The sequence below is a fragment of the Bombus bifarius genome, unplaced genomic scaffold (genome assembly GCF_011952205.1).
Source record: "Bombus bifarius isolate JDL3187 unplaced genomic scaffold, Bbif_JDL3187 scf7180000009243, whole genome shotgun sequence".
NCBI classification, from domain to species: Eukaryota; Metazoa; Arthropoda; class Insecta; order Hymenoptera; family Apidae; genus Bombus; species Bombus bifarius.
In genome coordinates, this window is record NW_022884989.1 from 1,652,963 (window position 1) to 1,676,454 (window position 23,492).

The following is a 23,492-nucleotide window of genomic DNA, read 5'->3' on the forward strand; positions in this document are numbered from 1 at the left end:
TCCCAAGATCGCGTTCGTAATAACGTTCCCCGACGATTTCTTCGCCATTGCACATACGCGTTTGCTGGAAACAAATGGGGAAATAGCAACTCGAGTATACACGCGTTTGCTTGAAACGGAGCAGTTAATAGCGAGCTTGAGATTGTAGCTCAACCCGCTAAGTTGTATCGCGACGTCGTGCGTGACTCGCTAGAGTCGGTTATTCGAGGGTTGAGGAGGTGATGATAAGTATTTCTGTCGTACGGTCGACGCTGAACGATCGCTTTGTGACGCACGTCAGACTCGGCGTTGCAACGCAATATTCACGTACGAATCGCAGATCCGCGAGCAACGGCATAGTCACGTGGAACACGTACGTCAAGTCTGTACGAAGTACGTGTGCGAGTTTCCTTTTCCTGCAGGAAGGCGTCCACGAGCAGAAGGGAACGGCATAACAGCTGGTAGACGCTTTGCAAATGCAATTTAGCTTATACCGGAATGCTTTGGAAGACCGTCTTTCTTCATATTGGAAATACTCCTCGGTGCTCGTGGCATCTGCCCCGTCTTTGTAAATGGTGGATTTTATCGTTGGAATTTCCTGCAGCTATTGTAATGTGATAAAGGGACTAGAAATGAGTCGGAAGGATAACGTAGAAGGTGGATAATCTTAGAATAGTAAAAGCAGGATATTTAAAGGTAGGTAAAAATGTCGAACTCTTAAACACAGTAAGAAATTGATATTTTTATTGCTAGGGCATCGAAAGAATATATTTAAAAATAGTTAAACGTATATTACTTACAGATAGTAGAAAATAGGTAATTATATTGTTAGATAGATAATGAAAGATATTTAAAAGTAGTTAAAAAGTTTGAGATTAAAAGTAGAGAGTGGATGATATTATTGTTGGATCAGCGAAAGGACACATGTATTTAAAAGTAGATGAAGGAAGATAAATTATGTAGGAAATATTTCTTGCGATGGTTGGTCGATGTCATCCGATTTAAATAAATCCCTATTACGTTCCCAATCTTTCTGCCCATTATCCGTTCCCTTTCTATGTGTACATAGGTTCCGACAAGTGCGCTTTGACCAGGTCCAAAAGCTTCATCCCCGTACGTCGGTACAGAGACCATCGTGTCTGTCATGTCTCGGCGCGACGTCTGATTCGAAGCTCACAAAGCCATCTCGCCAAAGCAAAGATGAGAGAGAGAGAGAGAGAGTTTCCGAGCTTCACGAGCGCGCCACGTTGTCATCGGCGTAGAAACGACGACTTAAAATTCGTTCCATTCCCTTGGGGGGATGATTCTGTTTCCACTCCACTGACGGTAGATCTACCAGTTTGTAGTTTCTGCGACTTGTCGCACGGTTTCCTGGGAATCATTCAAAACTCATTACGTTAACGCGAAGTTCGTAATCAACCGCTGTGTGGCTCGTATAATTACTAACAAAACTATGCTGCAAATCGAATTTTCCCGCCACTGCTCGGCGCGAAAAAGGGGTGCAAAGGGTAGAGAAGCCTGCAGAACTCGACTCGTTATTGCCGCTCGTTAATAGCTCGTTCCTTTGCTATATTTGCCGGTATTTGGCAAAGGTAAATCGAATAATGAATTCATCGCCGTATTCAGACTGGACTAACAAATTCGTCGGTCGCCGATTTTCCAGGTGCGCGCGTTTCGGAACAGGTGTAAAAATGGGTCGGGTGACGAGCGCGGCAAATGATTGTTTCCCTGGCTTGCAGATATTGATTGAAAAAAGAGAAAAAGCGAGAGGGGAAGAGAGCCGTGAAGCGTTAACGTCCCAGCATCGCGATATACACAGCGGGTCGTTCTAAATCCTGTCTCGCAATTTGTCCGACGCGACACTGGAATCGAAGGAATTATTCAACCGGGTCAAACGTTAAACCGTGGCCTCGTGCACGGCGAATGAAAACGATTTTCAACTTAATTACCGGAAAACTCGATAAGTTACGCTTTTCTCGCCTCTCATCCTCGCGATACGATGGTCGTCACGCGTTGCTTTGCTTTTTGCGCTTCACGTCGTTGCGATCGACCGGTCCTAGTCGTGACTGTCGTCGTCGCGGTTTTTCTCCGTTTCACCAAGTTATATTGCTTGTCATTTCGATTTTGATATATATTTTTGAATATTTCCGGATGTTTATGACGTTCTTGGATAGGATCGTCTTGCTTAAAATGTTTATAATAAATCAGAATACATAATTATGCCTTAACAATTCTATTGGAACAATTTGACACGAATTAAATTGGAAACGTTCAATTCTGTACTGTAAGATCGTTTGTAACATGTATAAATACAGTAATAACGTGAATGTCGAGATTGATTTAAATAATGATGGACATATGTAACAAGAAAAATTATTATTAATTATTATTGTATTAAAATTATTATATTTTAGAGTAATTATAATTAGAATAGTTATATATAAAGTATTATGACTATCTACTACAGTCTAACATTTTAAATCAAATAATAATTCTAAAAAGTTTTTACAATTTTCGAATAATTTTTAAGATTTACTTCAGTTTCTGTAAATGTCCCAATACATATCAAGAGAAGCGTACATTATAAAGTTTGATGCTATCGTTAATTCCTATACAAGTTTGTCCTCGTGAAAAAAGTTTCCGATGGCTGGTCGTCGTTGAAGGAAGTACATTGGAAATTATAGGAGAACAATTTTTCTTTAAGAGGTTCCAGCGACTTTCCACGATTGAAGAGCATTAAGAAAAGTCGACAGTCTGGAAGAAGCAGGTTTCTTCCGAAGACGATCGTTATAACGTCACAGAAACTGCCGATGTTTTTACGGGGCTGTAAATTAACAATGTTTATCGCGATTTAATATGAACTCAGTTTATCTCAGTCATTTCACGCAATCCCGATTAGACCCGAAAATACAGAAATTTAATTCTTCGCTGATTTTGCTCGACACGACAGCTGTTCTCAATGAGGATAAAGGAAGAATCGAGGAGAAGACGAATGAAAGGAATGCATTTAGTTGGGCTCTTCAGGAAAACTACTTAGCCGAGTGATTCTATAGTTGCAGCACCAAGAGGAGATTGATTCTAAGGGATCGTTCCTATTTAAAGAAATTCTGAGTCGTTTGAGAATTCGTGGGAACGGAAACTAATGGATGGTTCTTTAGCGACGAACGCAAGATATAGAATCGCATTGTTCTTTCCAAAGCACGTTTCTTATTCTTATTTATATTTCCGTTAGGATTAAGCTGGCGCGATGTTTGCCCAGACAAGTACATCGCATCGATTAGTCACAAATCCAGTTTGCTGCGCTAAGATTCTGTTATTGCCGTTTAGAATATACTGCCGCCGAAATTGCTTGTCATCTTAGGAAAAGTCATCGGTAATTCGTCGATCATAAACAGAATTCATTCAGACAGACCATTTGTCGCTATATTATTTATTTTCCTTTACATCGTGCACTATAACCTTTCACCATGGAAATTTTAGTTTTCTAACTGCAACAGTGTGTGATAAATAGCAAATTGTCCGTAGCTGTCTGTACTGATTTGATCGAGGAATATCCGTATATATATATTTACATAACCGGGCAATTCACTGTAGTTAAACGCTATTGAAAATGAAGCATAATTAAAATCACTTATGCTGCTAATTCCTGATCGCCAATTGTCCCATTTGAAAATAAAATTCGAAATGTTTGGAGAAACAACGTAGACATGTTACACGTACACTGAACAATGCATACTAAGCATGTCGTTAGGTATACGAGTTCCAATCAAAGCAAAACGAGTGGAGAATGGTTGGAAGAGTGGAAGGTGGAAAGAGAGGAGAATAATTCATATGTATATATACGACACCTGAATAATAAATACATTCTGCTTATACACGGAATTCGTCCATCGATTCAAAAAAAAAAAAAAAAAAAAAAATAGAAATAAAAAAAAAAAATAAAAAATTGAGTTTCGAAAGAAATCTCGATTCGATAACCGAAGATTACAAAACTCGCCAACCTAAAAATAAACCAAGAACAATTTTTATTTAAATTTATCCGAATCAACATTAGCTTCCGCAGAGGAGAAACGGTAATGCTCGTTGCTTCTAAAATATTCCACAACGCACTCCGGCAAAACAGCGACCGTTTGCCGTGGCAGTGTAATTCTACGAGTGACTCGTTGCAAAGAGCCGACCCGTAACGGCGGGCCATTATTCTAATCGTGTGAAACGCAACGACGCCTCACGACAGAATCAGAATTTTAATCGAAAGCGTAAGCGAGAGACGTGCAGTCGCCAGGCGACGCGTCGTTGCAGGGGTGTTCTCGAATGTTAAACGATAATGCGATATTACACGAGCGAAGGAATTTACGGGACATTCGACGTTAACAGTCGAACCGTCTGGAAATGTCAGGGATCGCGGCCTACGCGAGTTCGCGGAATATTTTCCAAGACTCGCGACCGGAAAGGCGGAAAGCTTGATGACCTGTACCGTGTAGCGTTATTGGTCGGCTCAGCATTGTGCGCGACACTTAATGGCGCAGTAAATTCCTTCGTTGCCGGTCGTTTCTTGCTGCGAAGAACGGTCGGGCAGCCGGATCCCTTGAGGAAGTCGATAGGCTCTCGAGTGGATGTTAAAAATGATGTAACAACGTCTCGGTTCGTTGTAAGCGATATAACCTGTTTAACGTACGTCGAGTGACGTCGACTGGCGTTAATTATTCGCCTTTATTTCGTTACACCTAACCCCGCCATCGACGTCCCTCGGCTGTTTCGAAGCTTTTAAAATTTCGACCTCGTTTCCGCTGTAATTGACGACCGGCTGAAATGCAATTTCTGCGTGCCGCGGAAATACGCGCGACCAACGTTGCGCCACTTTTACACGCGCTCAATTTTCGTTCGCGTCCGTCCTACGCGCTTCGACCAACCCCCCATCCACCAGTATCCGTGGATGCTGCTTGAAAATAATTTATGCCGAGAGGCGAAACCGTGTTCGAGAGGAGAAATACGTGGCGCAAGGAGTCTAGTGGAATGTAACAGAAAAACGTGTACACGGTAATGTGAGATAATTGAGATTTCGTTGCTTTTTCTGCTTTACTCTTTTTTTCGGGGGTAATTTAATGTTTGGTAAATTTTGAAGGGTTGCAACTCGATGAAGCTGGAACTGCTCGAAATTGATAATAATTGGTAATAACGGTGGTTGGAATTTTTGCCGACTCTTTATTGAATTCGAGTGGTTTTTAATTAAACGCTTTACGATACTGCGAAATATTTATGACGATTAGTTAGAAGTATATCACATGTTTGATTGCCGTTTCTTCAACCATAGGACGCTGATATTTTCGTTATTATGAAAATTCTATTAAAAATATACGATCTTTTAGATTTTGTACGCACGTATTCGTTCATATTTGTTTCAGCAAGTTTATCTCCAATTGAAAATATTAGAAAAACACTCCGATTCTCGTTACTTGAATATTTTCATATCGAAATATCGATAAAAATGTCCGATATTAGAACTTCAAACTTAATTATACTCTCATTGGATAACGGCTGCAATTTGATTGCCTACCCTAAGAGTTAACTGACGTTACAGCTCAAATCAAATATCTGTGTGTTACATGTACGTACATATCGTGTCCCAGTATCTATGCAAAGTAGAATATCCTGGCTTTATAAAGTCCTCCGTTGAAAACTAAGCTGGAAAGTCGCAAAAAAACGAAGTTCTTCCGGGTTTAAAAATATTTCGAAGATATGCAAGACATTTTATCCGAGCTCGGAAAAAAGAGAATGCACGAGATAGAACACTTGCCCTCGTTTCTAGCCAATCTATCATACGCTCGAGGACAATGGAAAATGCACCTGGTCCGTTTCAGCCGATCCGCACACACGAGTATGGTGTACGAGGGGGTGGTATAGCGCATAGAGTGAAACGGGGGTTGGATATCGCGAGAGAAACGAGCTTTCGGCTGAAACACACTGAAACCGTTTGGCTCTTTATGAAAAGCTCGAACGTCCTAGCCATCTTCCTATGAATATACCGGCCAACTATAGATGCTTGTAGCATGCTTTCGATACGTAAGAGCATCGAATGGGGGCTGTATGCCCTAAACGGGTAAGGTAGGAGGAATAAATTTAAATATCGCTGCAAGCTCTTTGATATGTTAACAACGATAGTCGTAGGACGGCCAACGAATGGCCCGGCAGAACGGAATTCTTTGATAGTTTTTTCTTTTACTTTCTTGATTCCTTATCGCTTCGTCCTTTACAATTTAAGATCGTATTTCGTAATCTCTCCTTTTTATTCACCACTCGCCTTTTTCTTCCTTTCTTCCTCCGATTCATTCTTTCGTTTCTCGCAATCCTTTGTTCTTGGATTGTAACTTTTAACGTAGCATGAGGACAAATACGAGTGAGCTGTGGGAGCGATTCTGGGACTTCTTTCGAACAAAAGTATTTTAGTGTCATTATATGGATTTATGTATTGAACGTACACGTGTATGTTGCGTTAGATGAGTTTGGCGTTCAGCTGTTTACATTCATATTACAGTGATGACGTTTCGAGGGATTTTATAATCTGAACTGTTTGAATTCGTACAAACATTCAAAGAAATTCTGTCCAAAGTTTTTACGTTCCATATCAAAATGGTTATTGAATACACGAATACAGCAATATCTTGCAGAGCAAAGGAAATTATTGTGTTTTCATATAGATAGTACCTACTCCAATCGCCACTTTACATGGAATTATTATATGCTTAATTAGTTGAATTAGTATACTCTCTACTGTATACGATATATAAATCAAATATCACAAAAGTCGTAGAAACGTGGAAGGATTACGCACTCGCAATACCCACTCTAAAGTACAAATACGTTTAAATCCATTTTCCCTTTGCTCTTTGTCCTCTTTCTCTCTTTTCTTTTCTTTCGTTTCACTTTACCTACGGTGTAATTTTCCTCCTTCGACCATGTACGGGACGATTTATGTTTTCCGAAGCGTTACACGGTCCACCTGTGCGCACGAGTGTATGCAAATGCCATCGCAGAGGAACTCGACTGATTTTCCGCATGTTCGTCCTTGCCCCCATTTCAATATTTCTCCGCGACTCTGCGACATTGTCTCCTCTCCCTCTTTTCCAACTTTGCCCAGAAGATGGTCAGTTGTTTAATCGTGAAATTAATGACGACGCCATGCGTGTAGCGAAGTCTCGTTGTAAGTGGAATTTCAAGCGAAATAAATTCACCGTACAGAGCGAAGCGTATGTGCATTCGTTCTTTATTCGTGCGCTCATTCGTGGACTACAAAGGTTTGAAACGTAGATACGATATGTGTGTTACGTGCACTGAAAAGATATAGTGGTAATTCAAGCATATTTGACATTTTCTTTTTTCTAATATAAAAATAATTTTAATCGTAATGACAAAAATCTTTATAAAGGAAAGTGGAATGAAGAAAATACATTTCGCTGGAAGAAATAGAAGAATATACACACATGTTACAGTAGAATGTGATTTTCGATCTAATTGCGAACGTATTACGTAGTTTCAGAAAATCATCAGACAATGGAATTAAAATTTGTCTTGTAATAATTATTTTGTCTGATACATGGAATTGATTGAAATATTAATTAGAAGCGATAAGGACATGGTACGATAAAAATAAATGCTCAGTATTAAAACTCTCGCTTTATTAGTGACAAAGTACACATAGGCAGTAAAGTGAAAACAGTGCTTGTAAGTTCTGTTCGAAAAGTCTGTCCGTATTTTAAGGGATTTCGCGAGCGCTTTAATGTCTGAATTGTCAGAGCAAGTAAGCACAGGGCTAAGAGTTTTTGCGTCTTCGTGATACGTAGTATTCACGGTGTTTGTGTATGTCTGTCTGGAAACAGACTTAAGCTACTTAGGCGACGACTGTTTCAGTAGTACAGCAGTTGTATTAACCAGACAGGTGTCTTATTGTTAGTTTACAATTGTTATTAACGAACTACAAGCTACTTAGTGACATTTTATTAATCACCATTCTACGGCAATTGTCGTAAAAAATATTGCTTACAAGATTATAATATTTTTACATATCCTGCATATTCTACATTTCTGTAATGACTTCTTAACGAAGCATTTAGTTCCATGTTTACCTGTAAAACATACTACAGAACTCCTGTAGCATGTAAGTAGACAATTTAGTTTACGTTCTAAAATCTTGCAGAACAGCAAATTATAAAAGTCCCCACTCAATTAAAATTCCACAAAAGAATAATCAATTTTCCAATTTCCTATTGCTCTCGTCTAGCAACGAGTGCCATATCGATCATCAATTGTCAACGCGCAACAAAACTCCAATATAAAGCACGAATAAACTACTGCAGATATAAAACTAGGAACGAGTTTATCAGAATTATCTGTATGTTTCTCGTAGAAATGCATGTGAAGTTTGTGAGTGGCACGCCGCACCATAAACACCGGTGTACTGTTAGTCTGGTCGATGTCATTTGCAGACTCAAACAGTTCTAATTAAAGGGGGGTGAGACAACGGGTTTACAATGAATAAGGAGAGAATTAGGTCGAGCGCATTGACGTTTTTAAAAGCATGACATTCCCATCGTTAACGACGATTCCATTTACCGAGTTGCGTCATATACACCCACGGTAAAGTTGTTTTTACGACAGACTTTTCTTCCACTCCGGCTCGTATCAATGCTAGCAGGCGCAACTGAATCGCGACGACGCTTCACGATCCATCGAGAATAATTCGAATACCGCTTCGTAGTTGTTCCTTTTAATACTTCCACGTTTACGGTAACACAATTTTTCTTTGCGTGACTTAAAGAAAAAAAGATTTTATGAAACAATAAATGGATATTCACGAAGCTAATTTGAGTTACAGTGATTTAATTCGAGTAAAAACATTTTTACACGCATTTTAATTATCTGATTGTAAAGTAAGATTACGTTAAAGCAAAATTAGAGTAAAATTGGAACGGAAAAATTCGAGAACTCTTATAGAAATAAGTTCAGTTTCTTTTGTAATTAAACGTTTTATTATATGTATATATTCTAAGCTCTTACGTGTAGTATTAAGTTACTGTTAAGTTACTAAACAATGATTCAATCTCTTCTGTATCGTTTCATAAACTTACCAAAACTTAAAAGCTTATTTACGTTTAATACAAGTATTTATTATATCGCGTCCATAATTTACTCTTAATCATAATCTATACTTACAAACGTAGCATAATAATAACTTCACTCACGAAACATAAATACCAATTTATTTCCCTGCATTTAAAGCGCAGTTCTAATCCATCATTCCAATTGTTTGCCAGCTATTTATATTATTGTTTCCCGGGTAGTTTATTTAAACTCTCATATATAATTCATGCTCATCAACTCATATAACGAATAAAGCATTCCAAAGTTACGAAGAATAACTAAAGGTACGGATAAAAATATTTGCTACTTTTAAGGACTTGAATATTTAATTTCTGCTAATAGAAAACATAGTAAGCTACAATTATTTGAGCCACTAGAGCTTCAACATTTTAAAATTCAATCTTTATCTTTATCTTATATTTATGATAAATATTTCGTATTTTTCATATACATTTCAGACTAGTTTCAAGTTTTACCTAGTTCAACTAGTACCTCGTTACACTGCTAGTAAAATTTCAAAATGTTTTACATGATATACGCGATATGAACATAGAAGATTTCTACGGTAAGCATTTATTTGTTTTCTCGAGCCAATGAACTCTTAAAATTAAATTTACTACTCTCGAGCTTAACTGACATATCCTTTTGACTCGAATAATCCTATCTTATCTTAAAAGCACGTGTCCATTTTCAAGTTGCTCCTGGAAATAGTCTATTAGAACGCGTCTAATCTCGACGTATTTATTATTAACATCGATTTATATAACCCGTATGACAGGGTCTGATCTCGGTGAAACACGGTATGTCGGGAAAACGGCAGTTTCAAAAGTTTCGCGTGAAAAACATCGAGCGTCTCATAGGACTTGCTTCAGCGAATAGAGGGTTTCGTAAACTGGCAATATCCCGCGTATAGCAGCTGCTAGCGGTGCTTCCATTTGAATATTTAAAGAGCATACCGCGATACGCGGGAAACTTTTCTATCCGCAGGAGCTCATACGCAAAAGGATATTCGAGACGAAGCGAAGGACTTCGTCGAGGGTTGATTCTTGGATATTTTTTGTCTCTGCTACAGTTAACTGTCCCAGAGCAATTGTTTCTTCTTCTTGCTGGATTTCTTCGTCTCTCGCTTGTTCTTTTTGCTTCTCCCTTCTCTCTGTGACTTCGCATAGCTTGCTTCTTGGTACATCCACCGACAAGAAGGATGTTCATTCGTTGCACGTCAAGATCTTGGACGTGTCTCGCCTTCTTCCATCTTTTCTTGCCTCTTGTACTTCGTCCTTGACTGATGAAACTCGACTCAGTGTAACTCTCGAATGCTTAAAGGTAGATAATATCTGTATTTATTAATAGGAGAAAATGCGATCATTGCAGTATGAAGTCAATTCGCAATTTGATTTTGGTAAAAAAAAAATGTGGTTCTTCTTATTCATTTTCTATGCACGGATTGATTATTTCAATTAATTGGAAGGTTATTTTCCTGAAACGTTCTTTTCAGATTTTCTTGTATATTTTTGTTATATCTTGGGATTGACAATTTTAGACTAGTTTTGCAGTAATGATATTAAAGATACTCGATATGTTAAATATTAATGAACGTTAAAGCACCCCGATTGAACTACGTACACGGATTAAATACACATAGATATATCATATCGTAATCCTGATGCACGTGATACCAAATTTGCGTACGCATATCAACACATTTCGAGCAAGGTACATAATTTTATTACGTGCACGTTATTTGCACGATAGCGTAGATGATTTATAGAAGTTCCAATTACATTTAATTCGACGAGCAAATCGACAGAAAAAAGGTTTCTAGCATCCATTGAAACGTTTACGATTTTTCATCGTGGTACACGGATGAGTCGTTGTATTTTTCATTTATTCATCCACCAATTGCTATCCTTTATTTTTTCTTTTTTTTTTTTTTTTAACGGTCGAATCATCATCGTTGTCGCGTGTCAAAGAACAATAGTTCTACGTGTGCGTGTTCATATAAAATTCCAAATACTCTTGAAATCTTGCATATCACAGATATGTTGGTCGCCTTTTAATCATGCTACAGTTTTACTAACTCGACCATTTTATCAGTTGCACCAGGTAATCATGCTTTAGTGTATAATTCGATTTGTTTTTATTTGGATGAATTTTACAATTAATTCTCATTGAGAATTATAAGTAAAAGTATAATTATTATCATTATTATTGCTATTATAAATAGACCGTAATTCAATATTTCTAAACACATGAAAGAAATTGTTGGATATATCGTACATCAACACTTGCACGATCGTCGGTGGAATGTTTTAGATTTAGAAATTAAATGTTTTTTATTTGTTTCCTTTTTCTTGATATTGAAGATATAAAATATCTCGTAGCAAAGCGGAAAAGATATATAAATTACCTACTTAAAATTACCATCAGAAACGACATATAAATCGTTAATATGATCAAGAAAACGCTAAGAGGATATGAGATTATTGATCAGTTTACTTTTATCCTGAATAAGTCAGAACATACAGGATAAACATAATTATCGATATCAATATCGTTTCTATCTCACATTGAATCGACGGTCGCATCATCTCGGTTGTCGCGTCTCGAAGCGAGACGCATGCTCGATAGAAAGAAGTCGCAGAAATTAGTTTCGAGATATTTGCTCCTTATTGGAACATAGTTCTTCGTTTCCGCGATTCCATCGCGGTTTCTCCTTTTCTCCGCCGCCTCATTGTATCCTTCCTTCTCCCTTTCCTCCCCCATTATGACTTTCCCTTTTCTCTGCAGCTCCATTGTCGATCGAACCCTTTTCTTCCTGGCTTCATTATTTTCCATTTTTCACCGACCGAGCACCACGTTACAAGAACACGCTCCGTGTGTGCGTCTATGTGTTGTCTATTCTCATGTGGAAATCTCGTATAATTAATTAACTATGTTCTTGTCGCGTTTTGGAGTTTGATTGACCACGATGTGTATATGTATTAGGTTGTTCCAAAAGTTTCTTTCGTTTCATAAGTGAAATAATAGATGCACATCTGTTATTTTGTATTATTTTATGGATTAAGTATGTTTTGTAGTAATAGAATAAAATGGACCAAATATAATTCAATAAAATAGCACAAAATAAAAATGTTGTGTACTACTTTCTTTAAAAACGAAAGGAACTTTTGGGACAACCTAATATATAATACGATAAATCTATGGTTGGATTTATCTGATAATTAATAGATTGTGGATGTTCACGCAATTTGATATTTTTATGAATGTTAAGTGACACATGAAAATGGATTTATTTCACCTATTAAATATAATAAGAAGGGCTTTATTTTGCACATTTTACGTACTCTTTGCATACTAACCCTACTTTGAATTATTTTTCACTCAGTCGTGTTCTTTTATCGTCAAAAAATTTCCGCGCTTTCAAAAAAACATAAAAACATCGTTGTCGGTATGCGTGATTTCTTGCTTGACATGTACCTGATTTAATTTACGTATTATGCCGAAGTCTTTCCTGAAACAATAAATAGCTTTTTATCTTTTACGATGAAACAATTCACATTGAGACGAAGATTGGACCATTAAGGTACGAAGTGATGATGATGTGAAATTGAGAAATTCTTCGGGACGCTAACGAAAAACACGAGCAAACTTATCAAGTTTCGTCGAACATTCAATAATTCTTTTCTCCAAATGAAAACGCCTTATATTCTTATTTGTCCGTCGGATCGCTGTTGTTTCCAAGCAATCGTATTAATTCCTATCGGATTAACGAATTCAATCCAAAACCAATTAACTCTACCCAACAGAAATATTGTAAATAGTATAAAAAGATTTGCAGGAACCTCGTTGCGAGGAAACAATTCCAATATTCGAAGTAACGTATACGGACAAAAGAAAAACGCCATTCGGTTATCAGCAGTCGAACAACGTTTTTTTAGAACTACAATAACGTTCGCAAATATCCGGATACTTGTTTATTCTAGAAGAGATATACTTAATTCTACTGTTACTTGACAAACTCGTTATCTCCGGATCCTTTGACTTTTGATAAGACAAACGAAGAAGGGTTTTCTAAACCTACAGGAAAAAATCTGAAAAAAAAACAACCAATGATATTTAAATAAAAAATTTAGAACATTAAAATTTATTAGTTTAAATTCATTCTGCTGCTTATCTTAGAATTTATCTCTGTTTGTGTCATTTTCTTAGGATAAATATGCTTATGGAAATAAGTCTTTTTTTCATGGGAATTGGATATTAATCGTGTACTTAATAATAATAAAAGGTTGGGTTATGTTACATGTATACAATAGTACATATAGTTGATAGTAAAATAAATTATAAAATGAGTCTAATTTCTACTTCATCGTTACTTCGAATACTTTGATAAAATTCACATATCGATATTACAAATCGATCGAAGTTTCTCGATATTTATAAAAAGTAATAACGTACATCGATCCCTAAGGAAACTTTAATTTAAAATCGTTTCGATGTTACTTCGAACACTTTGCCCGGTTTCACGAGCTTCTCTCTGCGACGCGACGTAACAACTCCTTTAAAGCACGGTTAAGTGCGGTTTGAAGTTTCGCGAAATTACTGTGTAAAACGTGGCAGATAACGACAAACGTGACCAACGAAATCGTCTCTTGTCGCCGGCAGTTCAATATGCGATCCGCTGTCACGATAGTAAAAGTCAGTAATTACGAAGAGCACTGTAGTAAACCTGTGGTGGCGGTCTACTCTGGTCGAGAGGTCGTAAAACGTTACTTGTTAATGAAATAATTAAACGGTCGTCGGTACTTGAATCTGTCGCGCCCATTGGGGTTCGCTGATCACTGACCAACTTCCTGTCGTCGAGTAGCGGTAACTGATAACGTGCTTTTGACCAGATTGCTGTTTATTACAGGAACTGGGCAACAAGATTTCAGTTACACGGAAGAATTGTTGGGTTGGCACGTAATGACTTCACGAATGGTGACTATCGAACAAGTGGAAAGTAACTCAATAGATTTTCTCTCCAGCTTCTGCGAATGGCAAAGTGTTAACAAATCGAAGGGTTCAAAACAAAAACGACTCTTCCAATTTTTGGGAATAAAACATTCGTTACAATTGCTACGTATCTTGTAATTACGTGGTGGAAGAAGCGTATCTAATTAAATTACGAAGTTGTGGATCTCGTAAGAATGATCGTTTTCGCGGGATATTTGTAGTTATTTTTAGTTCAATTTCAAGAATTGTGACAGTGGTTTGTCGTCTTTGATAAACGAAATGATAAAAGATGTGAACGGTTAAATCGTACAAATACTATATAGCCAAGTCTGAAGCCCAAGTATTGAGCGGTACAAACTAGGATGCAGTTTATAGAAAGGCTGAGTGTTTATTAAATTCGTTGCTTGAACAGGAAATCGGAAGTTTCGATAACGCGTTAGTTTTATTATCGAGAGGCAGGAAGCAAATTATTAGTTTTTCATGGAAATCAGCTGCCGATACAAATTTAACACGGGGGTCAGTGCATCGCGCTGATAAATAATTACGCGTATTTTGGGAAGCTACGTTTATTATGCATACTCTTTAATGAACCATTGCACATGGTATTAAATACAATGCATGTCATTCGATTTTCGACAATATAATACGTTCGGCGTGAAATTCGCGTTTCCCTATGACGCAACGTAAAAATTTCTTTTGTTCTTGTTCGTATTATTATCAGTTAATATAGAAACGATATTGAGCGAACAAAACAGTATCAGGAATCAGATTCATTGGAATAATTCATTATAATAATTATACGGAAATGTGGAAGCTATCGGTAAGGTTGGTTCATTGTGAAGGATTCGAATGGTTGGAATGGAAAATTGGGAAAACAATTGAAGCAGCACGAAATTCGTTAAAAATTACGTAATTAACGTAATAAGGTTTCACGAATAATGAGGAATAAATTTAAAAGAGCGCTATTGTGCAATTTTAAATGCATTACGTGTAATAAATAAATGAATTGCACACCACGTAACTCTAATTATTGTCTTACCTGAACTAATCATAATATATTTTTACTTAACATATACATGTAGTATCGTGGAAAAAAGGCCTGTGGTGGCACCCGATAACAAATATCACCACTCGACACTAACTAATGTCGGACGACGGCAGCGCAGTGGTTAGCGCTCTAGGTTACGAACATTCGGAACCCTGGTTCGAATTCCCGGTGACCGGATTCCGATTTTTCTTCCACGATACAAAAATGAGAAGAAAAGCGGCCGTACCCAGCAGCGACGACATCTACAGCCTAAACGTTACGATACTACATACATTCGTAGTAAATCGTGTTATTTTGCTTTGTACTTTGCGCTTTTTTATATAGATGTTTCTCCTGTGTTCATAGCAATGACTGCTACCCTTTACGATCCCTCCGAAATATATTCTTCGCGTGGTTGTATGCATGAGCGCACGCTGTTACGACGTGGATACGCGAAAGTGCAGGAAACTTGAAATTCCCCACGCGGCACGGTGTAATTACCCTTACGCAACATAATTATCCTCGAAACTTGGGCCACATTATTCTGCACGCCCGGCGTCGCGACGCCGAGCGGTAACGAGTTGCGTTAGAAGGATTCCGACTGATTATGTCTCGAGCGCATAATATGTTTGTTCACGCGTAAGAACACCGACGAGATATCGGACGTGGTTGGTTAGTAGAACAAAACTTTCGCGAATAAAATTACACTCCCTAACGAACTTCCGATAAGTTAACCCGCGAACGTTGTTTCGCGAATGACTGGCAATTCGTTCACGTGAAACCTTTATAAAGCCTAATAAGCAGAAAATTTTCGAGGACGTTGATTAATGGTTTCCTTTTTTCTTTCGTGTTAAAGCACGCGATTTTGATTTTATGAAAGGAAGGTTGAGATTGCGAAGGTCTTCGTTATTTCAAAATCATACAACTATTTGGAAATTATTTGATTTCGTTTAGAAGATCAACGATTAATCAGCAATTATCTAAATTGAGAAATGGAGAAACGCGACAAGGTTACACAGACTATTTTTTTAATTTATTTTGCAATTTACGATTATTCATTTAATGTCGACGCGGTAAATAACCATTAATTTTTTAAGTAAAGAGATGAAGTTCGTATGTGGGATTCGGGTTTTACAGGAGAATTTTTGAAAAAGAATTATTTTGAATTCTAATAAAATTCATCGAAAATAAAAGCTTCGATTAAAATATCGTTTACATGAATTTATGATTTCCATAAATATTGACCAATTCAAATTTTGTACGAGTCATGTCGTAATAGAACTTCGTGTAAACCGTAAATGCTCATTACTGTTGATATTTGCTCTTTGAATTATTAATAGGTTCCAGTGGAGCTGGGCTCGCTAATTAACAACGATAGTACTATGCAAATAAAGATAAGAGCAGCAGAATATAATCGTTTTCGAGCATATAAACTTTTAGCTTTTAAGTTGACAAATATGTAATCATAATACGATCTTGGATTTTATTTTCTGCCTGGAAGTATCGACATAAAGATTATTTCGTTCTATAAAAGAGAACGATAACATATTGAATATTTTAATTTAATGCTTGAATATCTTTCCAATTTTTCATTTTTACTTAATTATTTCGAAGTATATTTTATCTGTACAAATTGATCAATGGAGGTATATTTAAAATTTTGCTAAATTCATACTTGTTCATAAATAGACTAAGAATTTGTTGGTCCAACTTGTCACATCAAATAACCTATTAATATTTGAACGAAATTGTCTTGGATCTCTTTTCAGAAACTCTATTTTCCTCGTCGCTAAATGGAACTTTCGACGCATAAAACCAACGATCTCGAAGTTCCTTTCATCGAGACATTCTTTTCGTGTCACCTATTTTTTACCAGGAATAAACGCGTGCTATCTATTCTTACCCAGCGACGTGTTCGATATTTTCTTTTCGATGATACCTCGATTCTCCAATAATCAATCATGTTTTGCTGTTTATCTGCTACGTTAGAATCGATGTACGTGATTTTATATCTTAAAATTTCCTTAGAGATTTTAGAATACCGAGGCTATACAATTATTATCGTTATATAATTAAACCGTCAATTATCTTGCATTGAGTAATTCTGTAAAAAAAATTAATTAAATTTTTTGTTGCATTTGGACTGCATTTTTCACAAGTTTGACGACTGTGTGTTATAAAAAAAAAGTGGAATAAAACACATTTAAAAAGTTCAAAATTGACCGTTCTCCATTACTAGTGGCGTACTTGGATCGCTTGATACTCAAAAATTTCACTCAACTTCATTTCTCTTGAAAACTTTCCAGCTAACGAGATCAACGGTTCTATATCTTTTGCGATTTAGTTATCTCACGTTTCTCGATAAAGTACAGGCCTCATGACGAGTTTTCGTTACTTGGATAAAAATTTCGAGCTTCAATCTTCCAACATGAACCAGGATGAATCAGGGAAACCGGAAACGTTGTGATCTTGTAAATCTTGTGGATCAGAAAATTCATTCCCTGACAGGATTCAGCAAAGAAGAGAATCAATATCGTTCGAAATGTCGCGCCATTAATTTCAAATCGAAATCCTCGATCTTTACTTGGATTTTCGTTTAATGGAAAACTGTAATGTAAAGCGAGAAGCAAACGAAAATCGAAAAAGAAGCAAACAGCTGACACTTGACGCGATTAGTTTTATTTGAGTTCGAAGAGAGTTTATGGGAGTCGTGTCGATAGTCGAACAACGTTCCGGCTCGATGTAGCTGAAGTTACTGCAGGAACGATAGTTATCGTTAGGATGATCGTAACTTTTCATTGGAAAGCCAAGGTAAATGTGATAATAACTATGATTTGATTGATCGATGGAGATTGAATGCTCGTAATGAGGATAGAGTTTCATTTTAAATTTGTTGAACGAAATTTAAATGTCGTCAGATCGCCGGAACATAGACTGATACAATCATTAATCCTCGTTTATTCGAGTAATTCATCTACTCATAGAAATTTATAGATAGAAAGAAAAATTTGTATAAAAATGTCCATGTCTTGATACCTTCATTAAAGTTAATTATTATTTCTATTCTTTATATGGACCCATCTTGTTATTTTTACGCCTTCAGTTATTCTGATATCAACGATAGAGTCATATTTATAATATCGTTAATTTATTGAAAAAGTGACGTAATTAGAAAAAGTAAAGTTTTCAAAATTATTAGTAGTTTGCAAATTTTTGTTTCTTTTTGCAATGTCCTGTAATTTCCTAAAAGCCTGCCTTCTTCTTGGTTAAAACTTCATAAACAACAAGAACAGAAAGAGGAAGAGAAAATAAAGCGGAAGAAACGTTGCTGAAGTATTTCTAACATTATACACGCGTGTGTAGACATTCAGCTCGTAGCGACATATCTGCATATCAACGTAGTTCTCTGCTTGAAATTCTTCTCGTGACACAACATAGTTACTCGTTGCACATAGAACTTCATCCGCATTCGCGTGTGCGCGCGACGTCGTTGCAACCCTTCGAGTCAGTGGCAGAGACGCACGTCGAGACGCCTCAAACGAGTCCGAGGACGTGTTCCTCCCTTATGTTCCATCGATTTTTTATACCGTGCTCCGTCAACCTACGCATTTCTCTTTCTTCTTTAAAATTTTTTTATTTCGACCTTGTTGTATCAATATTCGATCAATTTTTCGATTCTTTGTACATTTTTCTTTGCCATATTTTACGTAGAAATTAATTCAAAGACATTTTTTACGTAAATATAGTACGATCTATGGATATTGGAATTAATCGTCACACAGGTTGTTCGCATATTCGAACGATATTTCACATTCATTCGGATTTATTTCGTAAATAATTTTAAATTTAAAAGTAGGCTCTTAACTTCCAATTTTATCGCTATACGTAAACAGCCATGTAGTGAAAATTAATTATCGTGAAATAAGTTGCTCTTTTCTTTTTTCGTTAATAACACATTTTAATATTAATAGGTTTCGTTTTTTCTCGCGTTACAGCATCGTTACCTCGTTTTCCACACAATCGTTGCGTTGAGTTCTCGTGTTCGTTTCGACGAATTTCTCTCTCCCTCTCACGGTCTCCGCTTTTCTATTCCGCTTTTTCCGCCTTCCTGCGTCAGTCAGCCGATGAACTTGTCAATTTTCGTTGCCGGAACGCGTGAAACGATCGGCTGGCATACGTGAACCCGATTTTACGAGACTGCATCGGATTGCACTTCCACGACGCGATCTCTTTCACGGGAAATATCGATGGTAGACAGGCATACACCTGCCTCCCGGTATCGAAGACCTTGAAATTCAGCGTAAATTCAGCATATTATGTTACTATGAAAATCTATATCGAATCTCCAGTGAATTTAATCTGAAATAACGATCATTATCTTTAACCACAATCAGACAGGATCGTTATGGGTATCAATTTTTTTTTTTTAAAGAATCGAGAATAATAAGAAAGATTTTTCATTTTTCTAGAAGAGAGAATAAACATGGAATTAAGCCAGTTACTTACTTTTACGAACCTAAACGCTATCACATAATGAAAAAAATAAGAGTGAAAAATTTATGACAGGTGGAGTTAATGAATATGGCTTTTAAGAAAATGTCGTTAATAAGTTTTACGTTAATAAGAGTTACGAAACAAAGATAAACGAGCTGAAAAGCCAACGTGTTCGATTATGACTTTCGATAAAAAGAATCGTTCACATTCCGTCGTGAACTTTTTGCGAAACAATATTTAAAACGTACTTCGTTTATTGTCTGTTACAGTTTGGACAGAGATCAGCCGTTCACATTCCAGCTGGGAGTTGGCCAAGTTATTAAAGGCTGGGACCAAGGATTGGTGGATATGTGCGTGGGCGAAAAGAGGAAGTTGACCATACCGCCGGAACTCGGATACGGAGAGAAAGGAGCCGGAAACGTAATTCCTGGAGGTAAGATTGTTTCTTCGTCGACGTTCTTACGACGTTCGCTGTGTCTGAAGTTTCTTATCATCTTCGTTCTATCGGATAGAAATTACTTTTCTCCAAGGTCACGATAAACAATCGTTTTAATAGATATTCGATATCCAATATGGGAACTCGCGTACGAGTAAAATACACGGCGAGTCTAAATTTCTGATACAAGTGGAATTAGAAAGATTCTGGGGGCGAAACGAGTGAAAAATCGGATATAACAAAATTGCGTTGGAAGGTCCATTTTCTAGAAAACCGAATTTGAAAATTTATCAGTATACGTGAATTCGCCTAGTTCCAGTAATTACATTTTTTATCAGAATAATTCGGAAACCTACCAAACACCAAAAATCAAACGTATATTTGTTTCATTTAATATTCGTGTATTAAAAACGACTAATAAAAATTGTCAATACGAAAGCACGTAAATTTATATCGATCATCTTTCGTGTCATTTGGCGGTAGATAAAGTAAAAAGTATCGGGAGCTGAAATTGATTGCATCAATTCTATCGTTCAGCAACTCACGATAAAGGCTTGTCAACGAGAAACAAGGGCGAACATAAAAAGGACGAAATTGCAACGGTTTCACGGCGAGAAGTTGCAGTTTAATGCTAACTCTCCTCAAATTATCCGTGGGTACCATCGATTCTCGGAGGTAAACGAACGAGACCAACGGACGAATCGATACAAAAGGGGATCGTTAGTAACGAAATCAGACTAAAAAATGCAATTGCACGGAAATCCAATAAAACGTCAACCATTAAATCGAGCACTAGCCATCGCAGTTGACCCGGCTGGATCAACAGCGACGCTCGTTCGCTCATTTTTTTCTTTTCTTCTTTGCGAACGTTCTCGCGTTAGATAAATCGAAAGTTAGCCCCGAATATGCATATACCTTCGATCCTGATCCCATGTTTTATGGAGGGCTTTTATTGGCGAAGAATGAAGTTCACTCGATAATATTCGGTGGAAAAGGTTTCGATGCGGGCAGATAATTTTTTCTGCGCAGTAACTATCCTCGGTGATACTGAGCTCATTATATGGAAAAATATTTCAAAATTTAAATTCGTCGAAGCGATTAGAAAAATGAAAATTTAACTTATAACGGAGAGAAAGTAGAAGAAGGACGAGGAGATGGAAGGAGAAAGAAAAAAAGCCAGGGATGAAGTAAGGAAGGAAGCAAGGAAAGGAAGCTATTAGGGTTATTACCGTGGTTCCTGCTCATTCATTAAATCTGTTTTATCATAACTCGATCAAGACTTTTAACCCTAGATGGCTTGTACTTCGCCTGAGCTTTTTTACAAGTTCCTAATTACTAAAATAATTATTTACTTTTTATATCCCATTCACAATGAATATACAGGGTGGTTGGTACTGATGGTACAGGCGGAAAGGGGGTGATTCTACGCGAAAAAAGAAATCGAAAATATAGAATAAAAATAAAAAAAAAATTTTTTTTAATTTTTCCATCGAGACAACGATCTACAGTGAGATCCGTTATAACGAGACGTGATAAAGTGCAGGCGATTTTCTCGAAAGCAAAGTCTCAAACGAAAAATTTTTATTCCATATTTTCGACTTCTTTTTTCGCGTAGAATCAGCCCCTTTCCGCTTGTACCACCAGTTACCAACCACCCTGTATATACCAAACCTGTGTCACAATTAAATACATAGATATATTCTATTTGATGATTTGTGGATAAAGACTGCAGAAGAAGGAACGCGAAGAGTCACATTATTTTTTATTCTTTATGAGAAATCAGTTTTAAAGTTTTACAAGATAATGCAAATATAGTCCTATTATTCTGATATAAAAGAAGGTGTATACTGAATTTCGAAAAAACTGGCAAAGTGGAGATGGTTTATTCCGATTCAAGTGTGAATATATTTTATATTATGAAAAATTTTGTTCGCTTTTTCACGTTTATGCTATATTTTAAATTTCCAGAACGAAAATTGAAAGGGTTCCGTAATCGTTCTGGAAACGACGCAGACTCCTCGTTCATTTACCACGCGAATTTTTCATGGTTTCTCCCAGTCAGACTGTTGTCTGTGGTTCTTTGTTGCGGAAGAACGTGTAATGAGAAGTTACAATGTTCGAGGGCTTTGCAACGCGGGTGGGTTAACTGCGGTTTATGCGTTTTATGGTTAATTAACTTCTTCGCCGGCCAACACGGGTTCACTCGTCTCCTTTGTGAAAAATATTTGCGCAACACGACGTTTACGTTGGCGGCATAGCAGGGCGAGACCGGAATATTTGTCGAAGCTCTTCACAGTCGCTTCGTTTCAATTTTTCAACGTTTCTCAGTATATTCGACGCGATTCGATGAACATTCGAGACGATTATCTTCTACGGAAAGGGAAAGCTAATTAGGTGCAGGTAGACATGGAATAAGTATCGCGATTAGTACTCGCGATTAACCAATTCAAGAAGATCATTATATTTCGACGAGATCTACGATACTACAATGATGTTCTCGATATTATTACACATTACGGGAGATATTACGAGATGTACTGACTTGATATAAATAATTTCAGGTTTAATGAGAACGAACGGTAGGAATTTTAAAATACATAAACGATAGATCTAAACTGGTGAAGAAGTTGACTAATCTGAACGAGACATAACGATACCGAAATTTCGAAATGAAACCTTCACTTTTAATAGTCATAGAAAAATATAGAATGTCTAATATTTGTTCTAGTTATTACAAGAAAATATTATGTCTCGTCCAGATTACTCAACTTCCTTCACCAGTTTAGATCTATCGTTTATGTACCTTAAAATTCCTACTGTTTGTTCTCGTTAAACCTGAAATTATTTGTATCGAGTCGGTTTAATCGAATTAATAGCTCGAAACTAATTTTACTAACGAGAATTTGTTGTTTTAATCGATTAGAAATATCCTTTCTTCCAAGATAAATCGAGGTTTGACTTATTAATAACGATATTCCAATAAGCATCATCTTCTTTGGCACGATTTCAGGTTAATATTTGAACTAAGTTCACTTAAATTCAGACAGTTTGACTCAAATTACTTGACGTGTACAGAGCTTGAATTCACGCAAGTCGATTAATATGAACGAGGCTTTATACAATCGCTATTGTAGAACGACAAGATTGTGTCATGTCAGAATCAAGAAAAGGATCTTCATTAGAATATTGATATTCGATAACCGAATCGAATCACTTGGATCTCTTCCGGGATTCTCCTAAAAGTATGTAGCTACATTGGAATAACAAACTTAATCGCTGTTTTATTAATTGTTCTTGCGTAAATATATGTATATAATCTAAATATTATGAGGAAAAAAAATACAATATCACGAACAGTTCTTCACTTTTTATTTTTCAACGGTAATCTAAGATTAAACAAAGAATATGTTCTTTGGTCTAATAGCTAGT

At 36.8% G+C, this 23,492-nt stretch overlaps 1 protein-coding gene across 2 annotated transcripts in view; it reads left to right on the forward strand.

Moving 5' to 3' along the window:
* Positions 1 to 23,492, forward strand: part of LOC117214695 (FK506-binding protein 2) — a 115,093-nt gene that overhangs the window by 83,450 nt on the left and 8,151 nt on the right. For both annotated transcript variants that reach the window (XM_033460923.1, XM_033460924.1), the window contains exon 2: positions 19,897 to 20,060. In XM_033460923.1, the coding sequence (XP_033316814.1) occupies positions 19,897 to 20,060 (164 nt within the window). The remainder of the gene's footprint in view (positions 1 to 19,896; positions 20,061 to 23,492) is intronic.